This window comes from Scyliorhinus torazame, chromosome 8 (genome assembly GCF_047496885.1).
Source record: "Scyliorhinus torazame isolate Kashiwa2021f chromosome 8, sScyTor2.1, whole genome shotgun sequence".
NCBI lineage: Eukaryota > Metazoa > Chordata > Chondrichthyes > Carcharhiniformes > Scyliorhinidae > Scyliorhinus > Scyliorhinus torazame.
The window spans coordinates 21,243,111-21,262,420 of record NC_092714.1 but is presented as its reverse complement, the minus strand read 5'-3'; the positions used below and the strand labels follow the sequence as shown (position 1 = coordinate 21,262,420).

The window sequence follows — 19,310 nt, the reverse complement described above, 5'->3', positions numbered from 1 at the left end:
GGAAAAGCAGGACACAAATCCAGAGCTGACTGGGTCACAAAAGAGTTAAAGAGAAAAAGGTGTACTCCGATATAAACTACAATTGCGAACCAGACAGAATATAGAGTGTTCAGAGGGGTGGTGAATAAGCAAAGAGAGAGCATGAAAACAGACTGGCAGCTAACATAAAAGAAAATCCCAAAATCTTCTATAGGCATATAAATCGTAAAACGGTGGTAAACTGAGTTGGGATGATATGGGGCCATATCAAAAGAGTATTTACATATAGAGGCAGAGGGCATAGCTGAGGTATTAAATGAATACTTTGCATCTGTTATTACCAAGGAAGAAGATGCTACCCGGGCCCTGGTAAGGAGGAAGTAATTCAGACAGCAAAAGGGTTTAAAATTGAAAAGGAGGTGGTATTGGATAGCATATAATAATAATCGCTTATTGTCACAAGAAGGCTTCAATGAAATTACTGTGAAAAGCCCCTAGTCGCCACATTCCGGCACCTGTTCGGGGAGGCCAGTACGGGAATTGAACCCGCGCTGCTGGCATTGTTCTGAATTACAAGCCAGCTGTTTAGCCCACTGTGCTAAACCAGCCCCTATGTCTGTGCTTAAGTGGCATTGAGACCAGATTAAATTCACCCAGACACAGCAAAAAGTGAGTGGAAATTGCAGAGGCATTGACCATAATTTTTCAGTTTTCCTAGACTTGGGGGTGGGTGATACCAAAGGACTGGAGAATTGCAAATGTTACACCCTTGCTCAAAAAAAGGGTGGAGGGCCTCCTCCTGCCCATAACAAATCTGTGATTCAGTCTTAACTCATTCCATTTCCATTTGGACATTTCTCCAGGGAGCATACTTCAAATGAGTAGGTAGAGTGGTTAGAGAAAGGGTGGGGTTGTTAACTACTTTTTTTAATACACTGGATATTGTGGTTTGGACAGTGTGAAACTTCAATGCTGTATGAATAAGTATTTCAGGTGGTGAAACAGTGCTCCATTGTGAATTGTCAGTTTTATATTGCTTAAAGTAGATGGCCTGAGGGAGTAAATTTTTTGTGTGAAAGCGAACATTGTATAATGCAAGTGGAATCTAAGTCCCAGGGCTGATGATGATCAGACTTAATTCAACTCTTGGGTATGGTACGCATTTTTACATATTGTGGAAAGTAAGGAGATTGGGGTGTCTCGGGCTGTTTTTGGCAGAATGTTAAACCATTCCAGTGATCTTAACTTGAAATGGTTGCAATGTAAGCAGCGGGATGCACTTGCAATATATTTTGGGCTGGAGAATGGTAGCCCCTTATGGAATTGCTTTTGAGCATCTTCATCACAGGAAGTCACTACATTTAAAGCATAACAAAAATAGCTGGAGGAAGGGTGAACAAAATTCTGTTGCAGTAAACAATTAGCACCATGCTGACATTCTCAATCTGGTATTATGCACTTGGTAGGCTTTACTGCAGCAATAGGAATACTGTAACAAGAGTGGTTACGTTACTAGTGGTTACATTACTACTAATCCCAAGGCCTATACGGGCAGCTGCGCCCTTCATTGCATCGGGCCGGTTTCCCCTTTTCCTCTCTGTGGTGTGGGTGTTCCCTCCTCCCCCGATCCCTTCCCATTTTCTGGTTGTTCCTCCCTTTCTTGCTCCCCACCCCCCTAGTTGCTGGTCATGAACAGGTCATCGAAGAGGCTGGTGAATTGTTTCCAAATATGGGGTAATTCTTCACCTGACTCCCTAATTGCAAATTTTATTTTTTCTAATTTTTTAGGAACTCCGCTGGGTTGGATAGCCAGTCATGAGGCTCTGGTTGGTGCTGCTGACCTCCATCCAAGCAGAAGTCTCAGCTGGGCAATCTTTTGAGGCGAATGTCAGGGTGTCAGCTCCTCTCCCCATAAAGGAGTTGGATGCTCCGATACTCTGAAGACCGGCCCAAGCTGGGACAACGCCAAATTTGTAAAGAAAACAATGGCAGAAATCCCCAACCTAAACTCCCACCAACTCATCAGGTGGGGCGGGAGGGTCCAATCCTAAAACAGGAGCCACGTCAGGAATGGCAGGAGAACGAAACACCTTTATGGAGCAGGTGGGGTGAGGGAGGGGGGTGGACCTGTGGAGATTCAACCACCCAAGGAAGGAGGAGTTCTCCTTCTTCCATGTACACAAAGCCTATTCACACATAGACTGCTTCATAGAGGGAAAAATCGGTACTTCCAGGGGTATTAGGGACGGAATACTCCACAATAGTAATCTCTGAACGCACTACATGGATGTAAGATTGGAGTTGGACCGGGCCCAACACCCTGCATGGACGCTGGACACCCCTCCTCACCGACGAGACATTCTGCAAAAACTGTCCATCGATGGATATGTATCCTGCAACTGAAATGGGGAGGTCTCACCCTCCGCCTTCTGGGAAGCACTGATCAGGGGAGAAATAATAACTTATCGGGCGCTTAGAAATAGGAAGGGAAGGGCAGTCTGGCAACAGCTGATCAACTCTGTATTGGAAGTGGATTGGCGATATTCCATGGCCCCGACCCTGGAGCTGCTGGCCTCACAGGCCACTCTTCTTTGGGAAGGTGGTTTACCACCACTTTCAGGCATGCCATCATGGTCTTGTTACTTGTCAGCTTCATCAGAATTTATTTCTATGAACTGCACAGAGGAGGGGATGGGGCTGATGGAGTTGGCTTCACATACCAATTCTCAATCTTGTTTATTTTTGTCTTAAGTTCTCGTCTAAAACGGCTGGCCTTATTTTACATCTAGAAACTCTAGCAGTCATTCATCTTATTTCTAAATGGATTCCATTGTGCTTCTAAGTAGAAAACAACAAAATAAATTGCACTGTACAATACTGAAATACCTCTGTGGGCTGTGTTTAGCTTACAGGGACTAAATTTGTGCGATCAAGCTACAAAGTTTTAAGCAGTTGATGTTTTCCGTTCCATATCTGCACTCATTGAAATATAGTTGACGTTGAAAATGTTCAACTTGATTACACAAAAACACGAGAAACAGGAATAGATCACATGGCCCATCAAGCCTGCTCTGCCATTCAGTATGATCATGTTTGATCTTGGGCTTTAAATCCATTTTCCTGCCGTTCCCCATATCCCTTAATTCCTTGAGATGCCACAAAATGTGTCTAAATAGGCCTTAAATGTAGTCAATGATAAAATATCCGCACCCCAGAGGGTTGCGGAATCCCAGAGATTCACAACCCTATGAATCAAGTAATATCTCCTCACCTCAGTCCTAAATGATTGACCTCTTATCTAGACTTTTCCCCATGTTTTGGATTCTCTGCCCAGCAGAAACGATCACTCAGCATCAACCTCATCAAACCCCTTCATAATTTTGTATATTTCAATGAGATCGCCTCTCAGTCTTATAGACTCCAGAGAATATAAGCCCAATTTACACAACCTCTTGCCACAGGACAACCCATCATCCCAAGAATCCAGTGAACCTTCTGCACTGCCTCCAATGCAAATAAATCCAATGCAGAGCTATAGTGATAGGGGATTCAATTGTAAGGGGAATAGACAGGCGTTTCTGCGGACGCAAACGAGAATCCAGGTTGGTATGTTGCCTCCCTGGTGCAAGGGTCAAGGATGTCTCTGAGTGGCTGCAGGGCATTCTGGAGGGAGAGGGTGAACAGCCAGCTGTCGTGGTGCATATAGGCACCAACGATATAGGTAAAAAACGGGATGAGGTCCTACAAGCTGAATTTAGGGAGTTAGGAGTTAAACTAAAAAGTAGGACCTCAAAGGTAGTAATCTCAGGATTATCACCAGTGCCACGTGATAGTCAGAGTAGGAATGACAGGATAGCTAGGATGAATGCATGGCTTGAGAGATGGTGCAAGAGGGAGGGTTTCAAATTCATGGGACATTGGAACCGGTTCTGGGGGAGGTGGGACCTATACAAATCGGACGGTCTGCATCTGAGTGAGACCTGAACCAATGTTCTCGGGGGTGTGTTTGCTAGTGCAGTTGGGGAGGGTTTAAACTAATGTGGCAGGGGGATGGGAACCGATGTAGGAAGACAGTGGGGATGGAAACAAAAGGCAGGAAGGGAGAGTGTGTAAAGCATGACCAGAGAAAGCAGGCCAGAGAGCAAGGAAAGTCTACATTAAACTGCATTTATTTCAATGCAAGGGGCCTGACGGGCAAAGCGGATGAACTCAGGGCATAGATGGGCACATGGGACTGGGATATTATAGCTATGACTGAAACATGGCTAAGAGAGGGGCAGGACTGGCAGCTCAATGTTCCGTGGTGCAGATGCTATAGAAAGGATAGAACAGGAGGTAAGATAGGAGGGGGAGTGGCGTTTTTGATTAGGGAGAACATCACCGCAGCACTTAGAGGGGATATATCCTAGGGTTCGCCCACTGAGTCTATATGGGTGGAACTGAAAAATAAGAAGGGAGAGATCACCTTGATAGGACTGTACTACAGGCCCCCAAATAGTCAGCGGGAAATTGAGTAGCAAATATGTAAGGAGATTACAGATAGCTGCAAGAAAAATAGGGTGGTAATAGTAGGGGACTTTAACTTTCCCAACATTGACTGGGACAGCCATAGCATTAGGGGCTTGGATGGAGGGAAATTTGTTGAGTGTATTCAGGAGGAATTTCTCATTCAGTATGTGGATGGACCTCGTCTTGGGAAATAAGGAAGGGCAAGTGACAGAAGTGTTAGTGAGGGATCACTTTGGGACAAGTGACCATAACTCCATTAGTTTTAAGATAGCTATGGAGAATGATAGGTCTGGCCCAAGAGTTAAAATTCTTAATTGGGGCAAGGCCAATTTTGATGGTATCAGACAGGAACTTTCAGAGGTAGATTGGGGGAGACTGTTGGCAGGCAAAGGGACGGCTGGTAAATGGGAGGCTTTTAAAAATGTGTTAACCAGGGTTCAGGGTAAGCACATTCCCTTTAGAGTGAAGGGCAAGGCTGGTAGAAGTAGGGAACCCTGGATGACTCGAGATATTGAGACTCTGGTCAAAAAGAAGAAGGAGGCATATGACGTACATAAACAACTGGGATCAAGTGGATCCCTTGAAGAGTATAGAGATTGTCGAAATAGAGTTAAGAGGGAAATCAGGAGGGCAAAAAGGGGACATGAAATTGCTTTGGCAAATAATGCAAAGGAGAATCCAAAGAGCTTCTACAGATACATAAAGGGAAAAAGAGTAACTAGGGACAGAGTAGGGCCTCTTAAGGATCAACAAGGACATCTATGTGCAGAGCCACAAGAGTTGGGTGAGATCCTGAATGAATATTTCGCATCGGTATTCACGGTGGAGAAAGGCACGGATGTTAGGAAACTAAGGGAAATAAATAGTGATGTCTTGAGAAGTGTGCATATTACAGAGGAGGAGGTGCTGGAAGTCTTAAGGCGCATCAAGGTAGATAAATCCCCGGGACCTGATGAAATGTATCCCAGGATGTTGTGGGTGGCTAGGGAGGAAATTGCGGGTCCCCTAACAGATATTTGAATCATCGGCAGCAACAGGTGAGGTGCCTGAAGATTGGAGAGTAGCGAATGTTGTGCCCTTGTTTAAGAAGAGCAGCAGGGAAAAGCCTGGGAACTACAGACCGGTGAGCCTAACGTCTGTAGTAGGTAAGTTGCTAGAAGGTATTCTGAGAGACAGGACCTACAAGCATTTAGAGAGGCAAGGACTGATTCGGGGCAGTCAGCATGGCTTTGTGCGTGGAAAATCATGTCTCACAAATTTGATTGAGTTTTTTGAGGGGGTGACCAAGAAGGTAGATGAGGGCAGTGCAGTAGACGTTGTCTACATGGACTTTAGCAAAGCCTTTGACAAGGTACCGCATGGTAGGTTGTTGCAGAAGGTTAAAGCTCATGGGATCCAGGGTGAGGTTGCCAATTGGATTCAAAATTGGCTGGACGACAGAAGACAGAGGGTGGTTGTAGAGGGTTGTTTTTCAAACTGGAGGCCTGTGACCAGTGGTGTGCCTCAGGGATCGGTGCTGGGTCCGCTGTTATTTGTGATTTATATTAATGATTTGGATGAGAATTTAGGAGGCATGGTTAGTAAGTTTGCAGATGACACCAAGATTGGTGGCACAGTGGATAGTGAAGAAGGTTATCTAGGATTGCAACGGGATCTTGATCAATTAGGCCAGTGGGCCGACGAATGGCAGATGGAGTTTAATTTAGATAAATGTGAGGTGATGCATTTTGGCAGATCGAATGAGGCCAGGACCTACTCAGTTAATGGTATGGCGTTGGGGAGAGTTATAGAACAAAGAGATCTAGGAGTACAGGTTCATAGCTCCTTGAAGGTGGAGTCGCAGGTGGACAGGGTGGTGAAGAAGGCATTCGGCATGCTTGGTTTCATTGGTCAGAACATTGAATACAGGAGTTGGGACGTCTTGTTGAAGTTGTACAAGACATTGGTACGGCCACACTTGGAATACTGTGTGCAGTTCTGGTCACCCTATTATAGAAAGGATATTATTAAACTAGAAAGAGTGCAGAAAATTTACTAGTATGTTACCGGGACTTGATGGTTTGAGTTATAAGGAGAGGCTGGATAGACTGGGACTTTTTTCCCAGGAGCGTAGGAGGCTTAGGGGTGATCTTATAGAGGTCTATAAAATAATGAGGGGCTTCTTTGAGAAGGTGACTGAACAGGTAGACGAGGGTAGAGCAGTTGATGTGGTGTATATGGATTTCAGCAAAGCGTTTGATAAGGTTCCCCACGGTAGGCTATTGCAGAAAATACGGAGGCTGGGGATTGAGGGTGATTTAGAGATGTGGATCAGAAATTGGCTAGCTGAAAGAAGACAGAGGGTGGTGGTTGATGGGAAATGTTCAGAATGGAGTTCTGTCACAAGTGGAGTACCACAAGGATCTGTTCTGGGGCCGTTGCTGTTTGTCATTTTTATCAATGACCTAGAGGAAGGCGCAGAAGGGTGGGTGAGTAAATTTGCAGACGATACTAAAGTCGGTGGTGTTGTCGATAGTGTGGAAGGAAGTAGCAGGTTACAGAGGGATATAGATAAGCTGCAGTGCTGGGCTGAGAGGTGGCAAATGGAGTTTAATGTAGAGAAGTGTGAGGTGATTCACTTTGGAAGGAAAAACAGGAATGTGGAATATGTGGCTAATGGAAAAGTTCTTGAAAGTGTGGATGAGCAGAGGGATCTAGGTGTCCATGTACATAGATCCCTGAAAGTTGCCACCCAGGTTGATAGGGTGGTGAAGAAGGCCTATGGAGTGTTGGCCTTTCTTGGTAGAGGGATTGAGTTCCGGAGTCAGGAGGTCATGTTGCAGCTGTACAGAACTCTGGTACGGCCGCATTTGGAGTATTGCGTACAGTTCTGGTCACCGCATTATAGGAAGGACGTGGAGGCTTTGGAACGGGTGCAGAGGAGATTTACCAGGATGTTGCCTGGCATGGAGGGAAAATCTTATGAGGAAAGGCTGATGGACTTGAGGTTGTTTTCGTTAGAGAGAAGAAGGTTAAGAGGAGACTTAATAGAGGCATACAAAATGATCAGAGGGTTAGATAGGGTGGACAGTGAGAGCCTTCTCCCGCGGATGGAAATGGCTAGCACGAGGGGACATAGCCTTAAACTGAGGGGTAATAGATATAGGACAGAGGTCAGGGGTAGGTTCTTTACGCAAAGAGTAGTGAGGCCGTGGAATGCCCTACCTGCTACAGTAGTGAACTCGCCAACATTAAGGGCATTTAAAAGTTTATTGGATAAACATATGGATGATAATGGTATAGTGTAGGTTAGATGGCTTTTGTTTCGGTGCAACATCGTGGGCCGAAGGGCCTGTACTGCGCTGTATTGTTCTATGTTCTATGTTCTATAGATAAGGTAGATAGTCAACATCTTTTCCCAAAGGTAGGGGAGTCTAAAACTAGAGGGCATAGGTTTAAGGTGAGAGGGGAGAGATTCAGAAGGGCCCAGAGGGGCAATTTCTTCACTCAAGAGGGTAGTGAGTGTCTGGAATGTGCTGCCAGAGGTAGTAGTAGAGGCGGGTACAATTGTGTCTTTTAAAAAGCATTTAGATAGTTACATGGGTAAGATGGGTATAGAGGGTTATGGGCCAAGTGCGGGCAACTGGGACTAGCTTAATGGTAAAAACTGGGCGGCATGGACTGGTTGGGCCGAAGGGCCTGTTTCCATGCTGTAAACCTCTATGATTCTATGAAATCCTTTCTTAAATGTGGAGCCAAAACTGCAGACAGTGCTTCACATGTGGTCTAACCAAAGCCCCTGTGTATTGCAGCAAGACCTTGTTTATTCTAGTTCCCCATCCCAATAAAGGCCAAGATGTCATTGCTTTCCTAATTGCTTGCTGCACCTGCATGCTAACTTTCAGTATTCCTTGTACAAGCTCAGCCAAATCTCCTTGAACATCAACACAAGTTTCTCACCTTTTTTTAAAAATCTGCTTTTCTATTCTTAACAACCAAAGTGAATAGCTTCACACTTCCTTACAAATAATCCATCTGACTTCTTGTTGCCCACTCAATTAACCTGTCTATATCTCTTTGCTGCCTCTCTATCCTCCCCACAGATCACCTTCCCAGCTAGCTTTGTATCAACAGCAAGCTTTGGTACATTACTCTCAATCTAAGTCATTAACATAGTTTGTAAATAGCTGACATCCCAGCACTTATCCTTGCAGCTATTCAACTTGATAAAGTCCCATTTATGCCCACCTTCTGCTTTGTATCCGTTAGCCAATCTTACATGCTAAAATATCACCCCAATTGCTTATTAAATCTTTTGTGTGGTACCTAATTGAATGCCGTTTAGAAATCCAGGTATACTACATCTATTGGTTTCCCTTTGCTAATTATACCCTCAAAAGTGTCAAAGTGTTTCCCTTTAGTGAAACCTTGTTGACTTGTTCTAATCTTCCTATGCTTTTGTAAGTGCATGTGATTTCAATTGACTTAAGATTCAGACGGGAAAGGGAGTTTTAATAAAAAAACAATCAACCGAACAAACAGTGTACTCGAGCACTAATAATGGCTTAGGTGTGAAATATATGTTTTTCCAAATTTTAAATGAAAATTTTGCCAGGTACTCTTTCGGGAAGTATTCATAAAACAGTAGTAATTGGTTTATGTAAAATTGACTGGGAGGATTGCTTCATTCTGTTCACTTGATTGAACATGCAGCTAGTGAGGACTTGGTAGAATATTGTGTTTGCACTTTCCTTTCACCTCTAGCAGTAGAGTTAAAATGCAACTTGGATTAGTGGAATAAAATCCCTCCTCTATAAGTGTAAGCACACAACATGAGTTGTCAATTTCAACCCTGTTTCAGTTGAGCATGGGTCCAGAACACTTCTGCCCATATACCAGAATAAAGTCAAGAGTGGTCAAAGCAAAATATTGGGAAATGGGAAGACCGCACAGTAAAACTTGCTTTTAAGTTTGGAACAAGGTTTTTGTAGAAAGACGAATCATCAATTTCACATCCGATTCATGCTACGGCTGACCTCTCAATCCTTGATACCACATGACCAAAGGAACCCCATTAAGGAATGTGTTGAATGGGTAGAGCTGGTTACAGGCCATGAAATTCAATGTTATGCTTCTTGTGGCCTTACAGGTGGCTGTGAATGTTCCACATGGATCTATGGGGCAGTTATTATTAACTATATACATGGATTTGCTGGGCAGAGAATTGAGGGAAGAATATTAAGATTCAATGTGGATATTGCAGATCATAAATTGTAGAAGACTGTTGAAGGGCATAGATCAGCAGTGTGAAAAAGTGTAGTTCAATATAAAAAAATGAAGCCAAGGTACTTTGAAAATAATAGGGAAAGAAAGTTAAAACTTCAAAATGTATGATTTTACTTGGGCAGAGAAGATCAAATAGATATGATGGTGACTGTACGAATGTTTAAACTGGACATTTTACAAAACAGGCACACCAAGTAAGTACATCAAGTTTTATTTAAGAGGTATAGAGTACAGAAACAAGAAATTAACATTAAATTTGGGAACAGACCCAGGCTGCAGTTGGAGTATTCTTACAATTTTGGTTACTCATTATAAGGAAATAAGAACAGGAAAAAGGCAGTGTAGATTCAATAGAATGTTGTCATAGTTAGGAATTATATTTATAAGAAACATGAAAGGTGTGATCAGGTCTTAAATTATCAAGTGTTATGATCAGGAAAATAATTGCTTTCACTGGCAAGGTGATAATGCAGTTAGGAATTTAAGGTAATTGCAATTAAAATGGAGATTAGGAAAAAAATCTTCATTCGATGTCAAATTCGACCACAATCTATGTCTACCACAAAATGTTTTAAAAGAGAATTAAATGGTTGCTTTCAAAATGGGCATGAGTGGGAGGGCGAGATTAGGTTTAGTGGTACATGATAAACCAAATAAATGTATGTGGTTTCCCTCAAAAAGGAGCCATTGCCTGTAACTGACTCCACGTTTAATAAATCCTGTACCATAATTCTATTTGCAAAGGCTGCTGATATTTAGAATGGAAAGTTATTTCTGCAGTAACCATTTTCTATTTTAAATTAAATCCAAGATCTCCTTATTGCTAAATGATCTGAAACCTTGTTCTAATTGTAACATTTTATTTCCAGTCGATTAACCAAAATGTATAATTGTTTTCAGAATATCAACTATTTTTAGTTTGTTGATCCTCCAATACACATAGCCCAAATCAATTTTGCCAGGGAGCAATTGTCACTGACCATTTGCGCTTCAAGAGCAGAGTTGCTTCAAGCATGTAAAAGCCTTGTGTCAAGAGTCAGTGACAATGAATCCCATATTCAACAATTCAGAAATATAAGCATTGGGACTAGAATGCTGCCTGAAACAAGGCTACAGAACTCAATGCTGTTACTTTTGGGTTTGTGCTTGATGATTTTTCTTTCTCTCCTAGGTTTATCCTGATTTGCAGATAACAAATGTTGTTGAGGCCAATCAACCTGTCACAATCCAGAACTGGTGCAAAAAGGGTCGTAAGCAATGTAAAGGTCACCCTCACATCGTGGTTCCATACAGATGTTTGGGTATGTGCGATACTATCTTTTATTTCATGGACCTTATTCTTATAATTGTTTCGATTTCTCATGTCTGAAATGTCCCACATTGCATTATCTGGAAAATGTTCTCTGGAAATTAATTTATGCTTTGAACATTCTCTGCTCTAAGTGCTTCTCACAAAATGTAACCTAATTAGCACAATCACAGCCTCCAGCTACAGTGCAAGCAATCAGATAAGAATGTGGAGCTTTTTTGTTCAAATCATTTTTACATAACTCTGCACTAAAATAATTTTAATACTTTAGCACAAGGCATGTTTTTCTCGAGTGTAGTGCTTCCTGGAGTACTCTTCCAATTTTGTCCTGCTTTTTCTGTCACATAATCTTTATTATTGTCACAAATAGGCTAACATTAACACTGCATTGAAGTTACTGTGAAAAGTCCTTAGTTGCTACATTCTGGCGTCTGTTCAGGTACACGGAGGGAGAATTCCGAAAATCCAGATTACCTAACAGCACGTCTTTCGGGACTTGTGGGAGGAAACCGGCGCATCCGGAGGAAACCCACACAGACACGAGGAGAATGTGCAGACTCCGCATAGACAATGACCCAAGCCGGGAATCGAATCTGGGACACTGGCGCTGTGATGTGCCGCCATCTGTCATGCTTAAAATTTTCTCCTGTTTCTTTTAATGAGAATCCTCCAATCTAATGTAGGTGGCACCATTGCTCACAACATCATTTCCACCACTCGCTGTGGGCTATATATCAAAAAATAAATGGCTAGTCCTACTGCCTCTCCCTCTTCTGATCTTCTTCGCCTTTCTCCAAGCACTCTGATCATCTGTTCTCCTTTTCTGTTTCATCCCTCATTAAAATACCCTATCCTAACTTGTGTTATTTCCCTGGCACTTCAAAGACGCTTTGGGATATACTGGGAACAGATCTTGTGGCTGCGGTGCTTTTCTTGAGACCATAGTTCCATAAGCTGCTTTCATAAGACTCAACTAAATGCCTTTATTTAGTTGCATAAAGCAATTAATGCAGTTAATGCAATGAAGCCAGAAACCCAGGGTAATGCTCTGGGGACCTGATTTTGAATCCCGCTACTGCAGATGGTGAAATTTGAATTCAATAAAAATCTGTAATTAAAAGACTAATGGTGACCATGAAATAAGACCATAAGACATAGGAGCGGAAGTAAGGCCATTCAGCCCATCCAGTCCACTCCACCATTCAATCATGGCTAATTTCAACTCCATTTACCCGCTCTCTCTCCATAGCCCTTAATTCCTCGAGAAATCAAGAATTTATCAACTTCTGTCTTAAAGACACTCAACGTCCCAGCCTCCAATGCCCTCTGTGGCAATGAATTCCACAGACCCACCACTCTCTGGCTGAAGAAATTTCTCCTCATCTCTGTTCTAAAGTGACTCCCTTTTATTCTAAGGCTGTGCCCCCGGGTCCTAGTCTCCTTTGCTAATGGAAACAACTTCCCTACGTCCACCCTATCTAAGCCATTCATTATCTTGTAAGTTTCTATTTGATCTCCCCTCAACCTCCTAAACTCCAATGAATATAATCCCAGGAACCTCAGACGTTCATCGCATGTTCATCATCCATGTGAATCTCCGCTGGACCCGCTCCAGTGCCAGTATGTCCTTCCTGAGGTGTGGGGTCGCAAAATTGCTTACAGTATTCTAAATGGGGCCTAACTAGTGCTATATAAAGCTTCAGAAGTACATCCCTGCATTTATATTCCAAGCCTCTTGAGATAAATGACAACATTGCATTTGCTTTCTGAATTACGGACTCAACCTGCAAGTTTACCTTTAGAGAATCCTGGACTAGGACTCCCAAGTCCCTTTGCACTTCAGCATTATAAATTTTGTCACCGTTTAGAAAATAGTCCATGCATCTCTTCTTTTTTCCAATGTGCAAGACCTCGCACTTGCCCACATTGAATTTCATCAGCCGACTTCCGGGTGCGGCTATGCCAAGGTAGGTCTCACGTTCGGCAGCTCCCGCCAGGAACGGACTTTTGGGCTCTCCAGAGGGGCCCCAACAGCAATTGTTCGATGGCTTCCAGTGTGGGAAGGTGACAGCAAGGTCCCCCCAACATTATATGGATTGGACCAGGAGTGGAGCGGTTTAAAAAGTGATCTTGGGGCAGCGAAAAGTGCGAGGGAGGAAAAGCAAGATGGCGGCGGGTGGAGACCAAGCAGCATGCGCGCAGTGGTCGCATGAGCAGCAGGAGTTTCTTAGACGCTGCTTTGAGGAGCTGAAGTCAGAAATGCTGGCGCCAATGAAGGCGGCGATTGAGAAGCATGTGGAGACCCAGAAGGCCTAAGGGGCGGCGATCCGGGAGGTGCGGCAAAAAGCCTCGGAGAACGAGGGTGAGATCTTGGGCCTGGCGGTGAAGGTGGATGCGCACGAGGCACTGCACAAGAGGTGGACGGAAAAACTCAAGGACCTGGAGAATAGGTCGAGGAGGAAGAATCTTCGGATTCTGGGTCTCCCTGAAGGAGTGGAGGGGCCCGATGCCGGGGCATATATGAGCACGATGCTCAATTCGCAGATGGACGCGGGAGCTTTCCCGAGGCCCCTGGAGCTAGATGGGGCTCATCGGGTCCTGGCAAGGAGACCCAAAGCCAACGAACCGCCAAGGACTGTAGTGGTGAGGTTCCACCGCTTTATGGGCAGAGTGTGTCCTGAGATGGGCCAAAAAAGAGCGGTGCAGCAGGTGGGAGAACACGGAGATCCGAATTTACCAGGACTGGAGTGCAAAGGTGGCTAAGAAGAGGGCTAGTTTTAACCGGGCTAAGGCGGTGCTCCATCGGAACGGGGTGAAGTTCGGGATGCTGCAGCCAGTGCGATTGTGGGTCACGTCCCAAGATCGGCACCACTATTTTGAAACGCCCGATGAGGCATGGAACTTTATACAAACTGAAAAGTTGGACTCAAATTGAGGGTTGGTCGTGGGGGGATGTTTACTGTGTTTATTGTGTTTGGGGAATGTTCTCTGGGTTTGAGTGCTGGGTGGGGATGGGTGAATGGATTTGATGTGGGGGCTGTGGGAGAGTGTGGGCGTCGGTGTTGGAGGGGCAGGCCCCCACGGAGGAAGAGGAGGAGTGGAGGCGTGGGGATGGGGAGTTGGGGTAAGGCGGCAAAAAGGAGCTGCGCCAGAGGGGGCGGGGCCGGCTCAGGAAAGCGCGGGCTTTTTCCCGCGGTAGGGAAGGATGGGGATGGGGCCGGGGGGGGAAGGGCGGTGCTGGAGAGGAGGGCACACTGACTGTCAAGGGATGGGGGGATTCTCACACTGGGGGGTCGATGGAATGGCGGGAGGGGCCGAAATCAGCAGGAGTCAGCTGACTTACGGGAGTGTCATGGGGGGAGCAAAATGGCTAGATGTGGATCTGGGAGGGGGGGGGACAGGGTTGCTGCTGCATTTGCCAAAAGGGTGGTGGAAGTAGGAGAGGTAGTCGTGGCAGGGGTCCTGGGAGGTGCGGGCACGTGGCTGGCCTAGCAAAGGAGATGGCTAGTCGGCCGGGGGGGAGGGAGTAGCCCCCCCAATCCGGCTGATAACTTGGAATGTGAGGGCCCTGAACGGGCCGGTCAAGAGGGCCTGGGTGTTCGCGCACTTAAAGGGACTGAAGGCAGATGTGATTATGCTCCAGGAGACATATCTGAAGGTGGCAGATCAGGTTAGGCTGAGAAAGGGATGGGTAGGGCAGGTCTTTCAATTAGGGCTGGATGCGAAGAACAGAGGGGTTGCAATACTGGTGGGGAAGCGGGTGTCGTTTGAGGTAATGAATATTGTAGTGGATAATGGAGGTCGATACGTGATGGTGAGCGGTGAGGTGCAGGTGGTACTGGTGAACGTATATGCCCCGAATTGTGATGATGCCGGATTTATGAAACGCATGCTGGGTCGGGTTCCGGATCTGGAAGTAGGAAGCTTGATAATGGGGGGGGGACTTCAACACGGTGCTGGACCCAGCACTGGACCGCTCTTGGTCCAGGACGGGTAAGAGGCCGGCTGCGGCCAAGGTCCTCGGGGTTTATGAACCAGATGGGGGGAGTGGATCCATGGAGGTTTGTCAGGCCACTGGCCAGGGAATTTTCCTCCTTTTCCCACGTCCATAGAGCCTACTTCCGGCTAGATTTTTTCATTTTGAGTAGGGCACTAATCCCGAAAGTGGAGGGAACGGAATATTCGGCCATAGCCATCTCGGACCACGCCCCGCATTGGGTGGAGCTGGAGTTGGGGGAGGAGAGGGACCAGAGTGGCGCCTTGATGTGGGACTATTGGCGGATGAGGAGATGTGGGTGCGGGGGTGCACTGAAAGATATTTGGAGGCCAACGACAATGGGGAGGTGCAGATGGGGGCAGTCTGGGAGGCGCTGAAGGCGGTGGTCAGGGGAGAGCTAATCTCCATTAGGGCCCACAGGGAGAAGAGACAGGGGAGGGAGAGGGAGAGGTTGGTGGGGGAGATTTTAAGGGTGGATAGGAAGTATGCAGAGGCCCCCCGAGGAGGGGCTACTCAGGGAGCGACGGAACCTCCAGACGGAGTTTGACCTGTTGACCACAGGGAAAGCAGAGGCACAGTGGAGGAAAGCGCAGGGGGCGACGTATGAGTATGGGGAGAAGGCGAGTCTGATGCTGGCACACCAGCTTCGTAAGAGGGAGACAGCGAGGGAGATTGGTGGAGTTAAGGATAGAGGGGGGAATACTGTGTGGAGTGCGGTAAGAATAAACAAGGTATTTAGGGACTTCTATGGGGATCTGTACAGGTCTGAGTCCCCAGCGGGGGAGGGGGGGGGATGCGACGATTCTTAGATCAGCTGAGGTTCCCGAGGGTGGAGGAGGAGGAGGTGGCTGGTTTGGGGGTGCCGATGGGGCTGGAGGAGCTGGTTAAAGAATTGGGGAGCATGCAGGCGGGGAAGGCCCCGGGGCCGGGTGGGTTCCCGGTTGAATTCTACAGGAAATACGTGGACCTGCTGGGCCCGTTGCTAGTGAGGACTTTCAATAAGGCGAACAAGGGGGAGACCTTGCCCCCGACAATGTCTAGGGCGCTGATTTCTTTGATCCAGAAGCGGGACAAGGATCCACTGCAATGTGGGTCGTATAGACTGATAACAGGGAACCAATGGATGTGGTATATCTGGATTTCCAGAAAGCTTTTGACAAGGTGCCACACAAAAGGTTGCTGCATAAACTAAAGATGCATGGCATTGAGGGTAAAGTGATAGCATGGGTAGAGGATTGGTTAACTAACAGAAAGCAGAGAGTGGGGATAAATGGGTGTTTCTCTGGTTGGCAACCTGTAACTAGTGGGGCCCCCCAAGGATCAGTGTTGGGCCCGCAGTTGTTCACAATTTACATAGATGATTTGGAGTTGGGGACCAAGTGCAATGTGTCAAAGTTTGCAGACGACACTAAGATGAGTGGTAAAGCAAAAAGTGCAGAGGATACCGGTAGTCTGCAAAAGGATTTGGATAGGTTAGGTGAATGGGCTAGGGTCTGGCAGATGGAATTCAATGTTGCCAAGTGTGAGGCTATCCATTTTGGGAGGAATAACAGCAGAATGGATTATTATTTAGACGGTACAATGTTAAAACATGCTGCTGTGCAGAGGGACCTGGGTGTGCTGGTGCACGAGTCGCAAAAAGTTGGTGTGCAGGTGCAACAGGTGATTAAGAAGGCTAATCGAGTTTTGTCTTTCGTTGCTAGAGGGATGGAGTTCAAGACTAGTGAGGTTATGCTGCAATTGTATAGGGTGTTGGTGAGGCCGCATCGGGAGTATTTTGTTCAGTTTTGGTCTCCTTACCTGAGAAAGGACATATTGACACTGGAGGGAGTGCAGAGGAGATTCACTAGGTTGATCCCAGAGTTGAGGGGATTAGATTATGACGAGAGGTTAAGTAGACTGGGACTGTACTCATTGGAGTTTAGAAGGATGCGGGGGGGATCTTATTGAAACATATAAAATTATGAAGGGAATAGATAGGATAGATGCGGGCAGGTTGTTTCCACTGGTCGGGGAAAGCAGAACTAGGGGGCATAGCCTCAAAATAAGGGGAGGTAGATTTAGGACGGAGTGTAGGAGGAACGTCTTCACCCAAAGGGTTGTGAATCTCTGGAATTCCTTGCCCAGTGAAGCAGTTGAGGCTCCTTCTTTAAACGTTTTTAAGAAAAAGATAGATACCTTTCTAAAGAATAAAGGGATTCGGGGATATGGTGTACGGGTCGGAGAGTGGAGCTGAGTCCACAAAGATCAACCATGATCTCATTAAATGGCGGAGCAGGCTCGAGGGGCCAGATGGCCTACTCCTGTTCCTAGTTCTTATGTTCTTATCTCGCTCCTCAATGTTGATACTAAGTTGCTGGCAAAGGTGCTGGCTACGAGATTTGAGGACTGTGTCCCGGGGGTAATTCATGAGGACCAGACGGGATTTGTGAAGGGTAGGCAATTAAATACAAATGTGCGGAGGCTCCTCAATGTGATTATGATGCCCTCGGTGGAGGGGGAAGCGGAGGTCGTGGCAGCTATGGACGCGGAGAAGGCATTTGACCGGGTGGAGTGGGTGTATCTTTGGGAAGTGTTGCGGAGGTTTGGGTTCGGGGAGGGGTTCATCAGCTGGGTCCGGCTGCTATATAGAGCCCCGGTGGCGAGTGTGGCTACGAATCGGCGGAGGTCGGAGTACTTTCGGCTGTACCAGGAGACGAGGCAGGGGTGCCCCCTGTCCCCCTTGTTGTTTGCACTGGCAATTGAGCCTCTGGCCATGGCACTAAGGGAGTCCAGGAAATGGAGGGGTCTGGTCCGGGGGGGGAGAGGAACACCGGGTGTCGTTGTATGCTGACGACCTGTTGCTGTATGTGGCAGATCCAGTGGAGGGGATGGCGGAGGTCATGCGGATCCTAAGGGAGTTTGGGGACTTTTCGGGGTATAAACTCAACATAGGGAAGAGTGAGCTCTTTGTGGTGCATTCAGGGGACCAGGGAAAGGGGATAGACGAGCTACCGCTGAAGAGAGCGGAAAGGAGCTTTCGGTACCTGGGGATCCAAGTAGCTAGGAGTTGGGGGGCCCTGCACCAGCTCAATTTGACGCGGTTGGTGGAGCAGATGGAGGAGGATTTTAAAAGATGGGATATGCTGCCACTCTCACTAGCGAGTAGGGTGCAGTCGGTCAAAATGACGGTCCTCCCGAGGTTTCTCTTTGTATTCCAGTGCCTTCTCATTATGATCCCCAAGGCCTTTTTCAAATGGGTAAGTAGGAGCTTCATGGGTTTTGTGTGGGCGAATAAGACCCCGAGGGTGAAGAGTGTGTTTCTGGAGCGTAGCAGGGACAGGGGGGCGCTGGCGCTGCCGAATTTGTGCTGCTATTATTGGGCAGCCAATGTGGCGATGATCCGTAAGTGGGTAATGGAGGGAGAGGGGGGCGGCGTGGAAGAGGCTAGAGATTGCGTCCTGTGTGGGCACGAGCCTGAGGGCGCTGGCGACGGCACCGCTGCCGCTCTCGCCGACAAGGTATACCACGAGTCTGGTGGTGGCGGCAACGTTGAAGATCTGGGGCAATGGAGGCGGCACAGGGGCGAGGTGGGAGCCTCGGTTTGCTCCCCAATTCGGGAGAATCATCGGTTCCTCCTGGGAAGGATGGATGGGGGGGTTTCGGAGCTGGCATCGGGCAGGGATTAGAAGAATGGGGGACCTGTTCATCGATGGGACGTTTGCGAGCCTAGGGGCGCTGGAGGAGAAGTTTGGGTTACCCCGGTACATGCAAGTGAGGGCATTTGTGAGGCGGCAGGTGAGAGAATTGCCGCTGCTCCCGGCACAGGGGATTCAGGACAGGGTGATTTTGGGTGTATGGGTTGGAGAAGGCAAAGTTTTGGTGATTTACCAGGGGCTGAAGGAAGAGGAGGGGGCCTCGGTGGAGGAGTTAAAGGGCAAGTGGGAGGAGGAGCTGGGGAAGGAGATAGATGAGGGTCTGTGGGCTGATGCCCTGAGTAGGGTTAATTCTTCCTCCTCTTGCGCCAAGCTCAGCCTAATACAGTTCAAAGTTACTCACAGAGCGCATATGACAGGGGCAATGTTGAGTAGGTTCTCTGGGGTGGAGGACAGATGTGGGAGGTGCTCGGGAAGCCCGGCAAATCACGTCTATATGTTCTGGTCGTGCCCGGCACTGGATGGGTTTTGGAGGGGTTTTGCGAGGACTATGTCCAAGGTGGTGAAAACCCGGGTCAAGCCGAGCTGGGGGTTGGCATTATTTGGGGTAACGGAC

The 19,310-nt window shown here is 46.9% G+C and overlaps 1 protein-coding gene across 3 annotated transcripts in view; it reads left to right on the top strand.

The window, feature by feature from the left end:
* The window catches only part of LOC140427671 (amyloid-beta precursor protein-like), a 321,513-nt gene that overhangs the window by 126,894 nt on the left and 175,309 nt on the right, over positions 1-19,310 (top strand). For all 3 annotated transcript variants that reach the window (XM_072513150.1, XM_072513148.1, XM_072513147.1), the window contains exon 3: positions 10,925-11,054. In XM_072513150.1, coding sequence (XP_072369251.1) covers positions 10,925-11,054 — 130 coding nt within the window. The remainder of the gene's footprint in view (positions 1-10,924; positions 11,055-19,310) is intronic.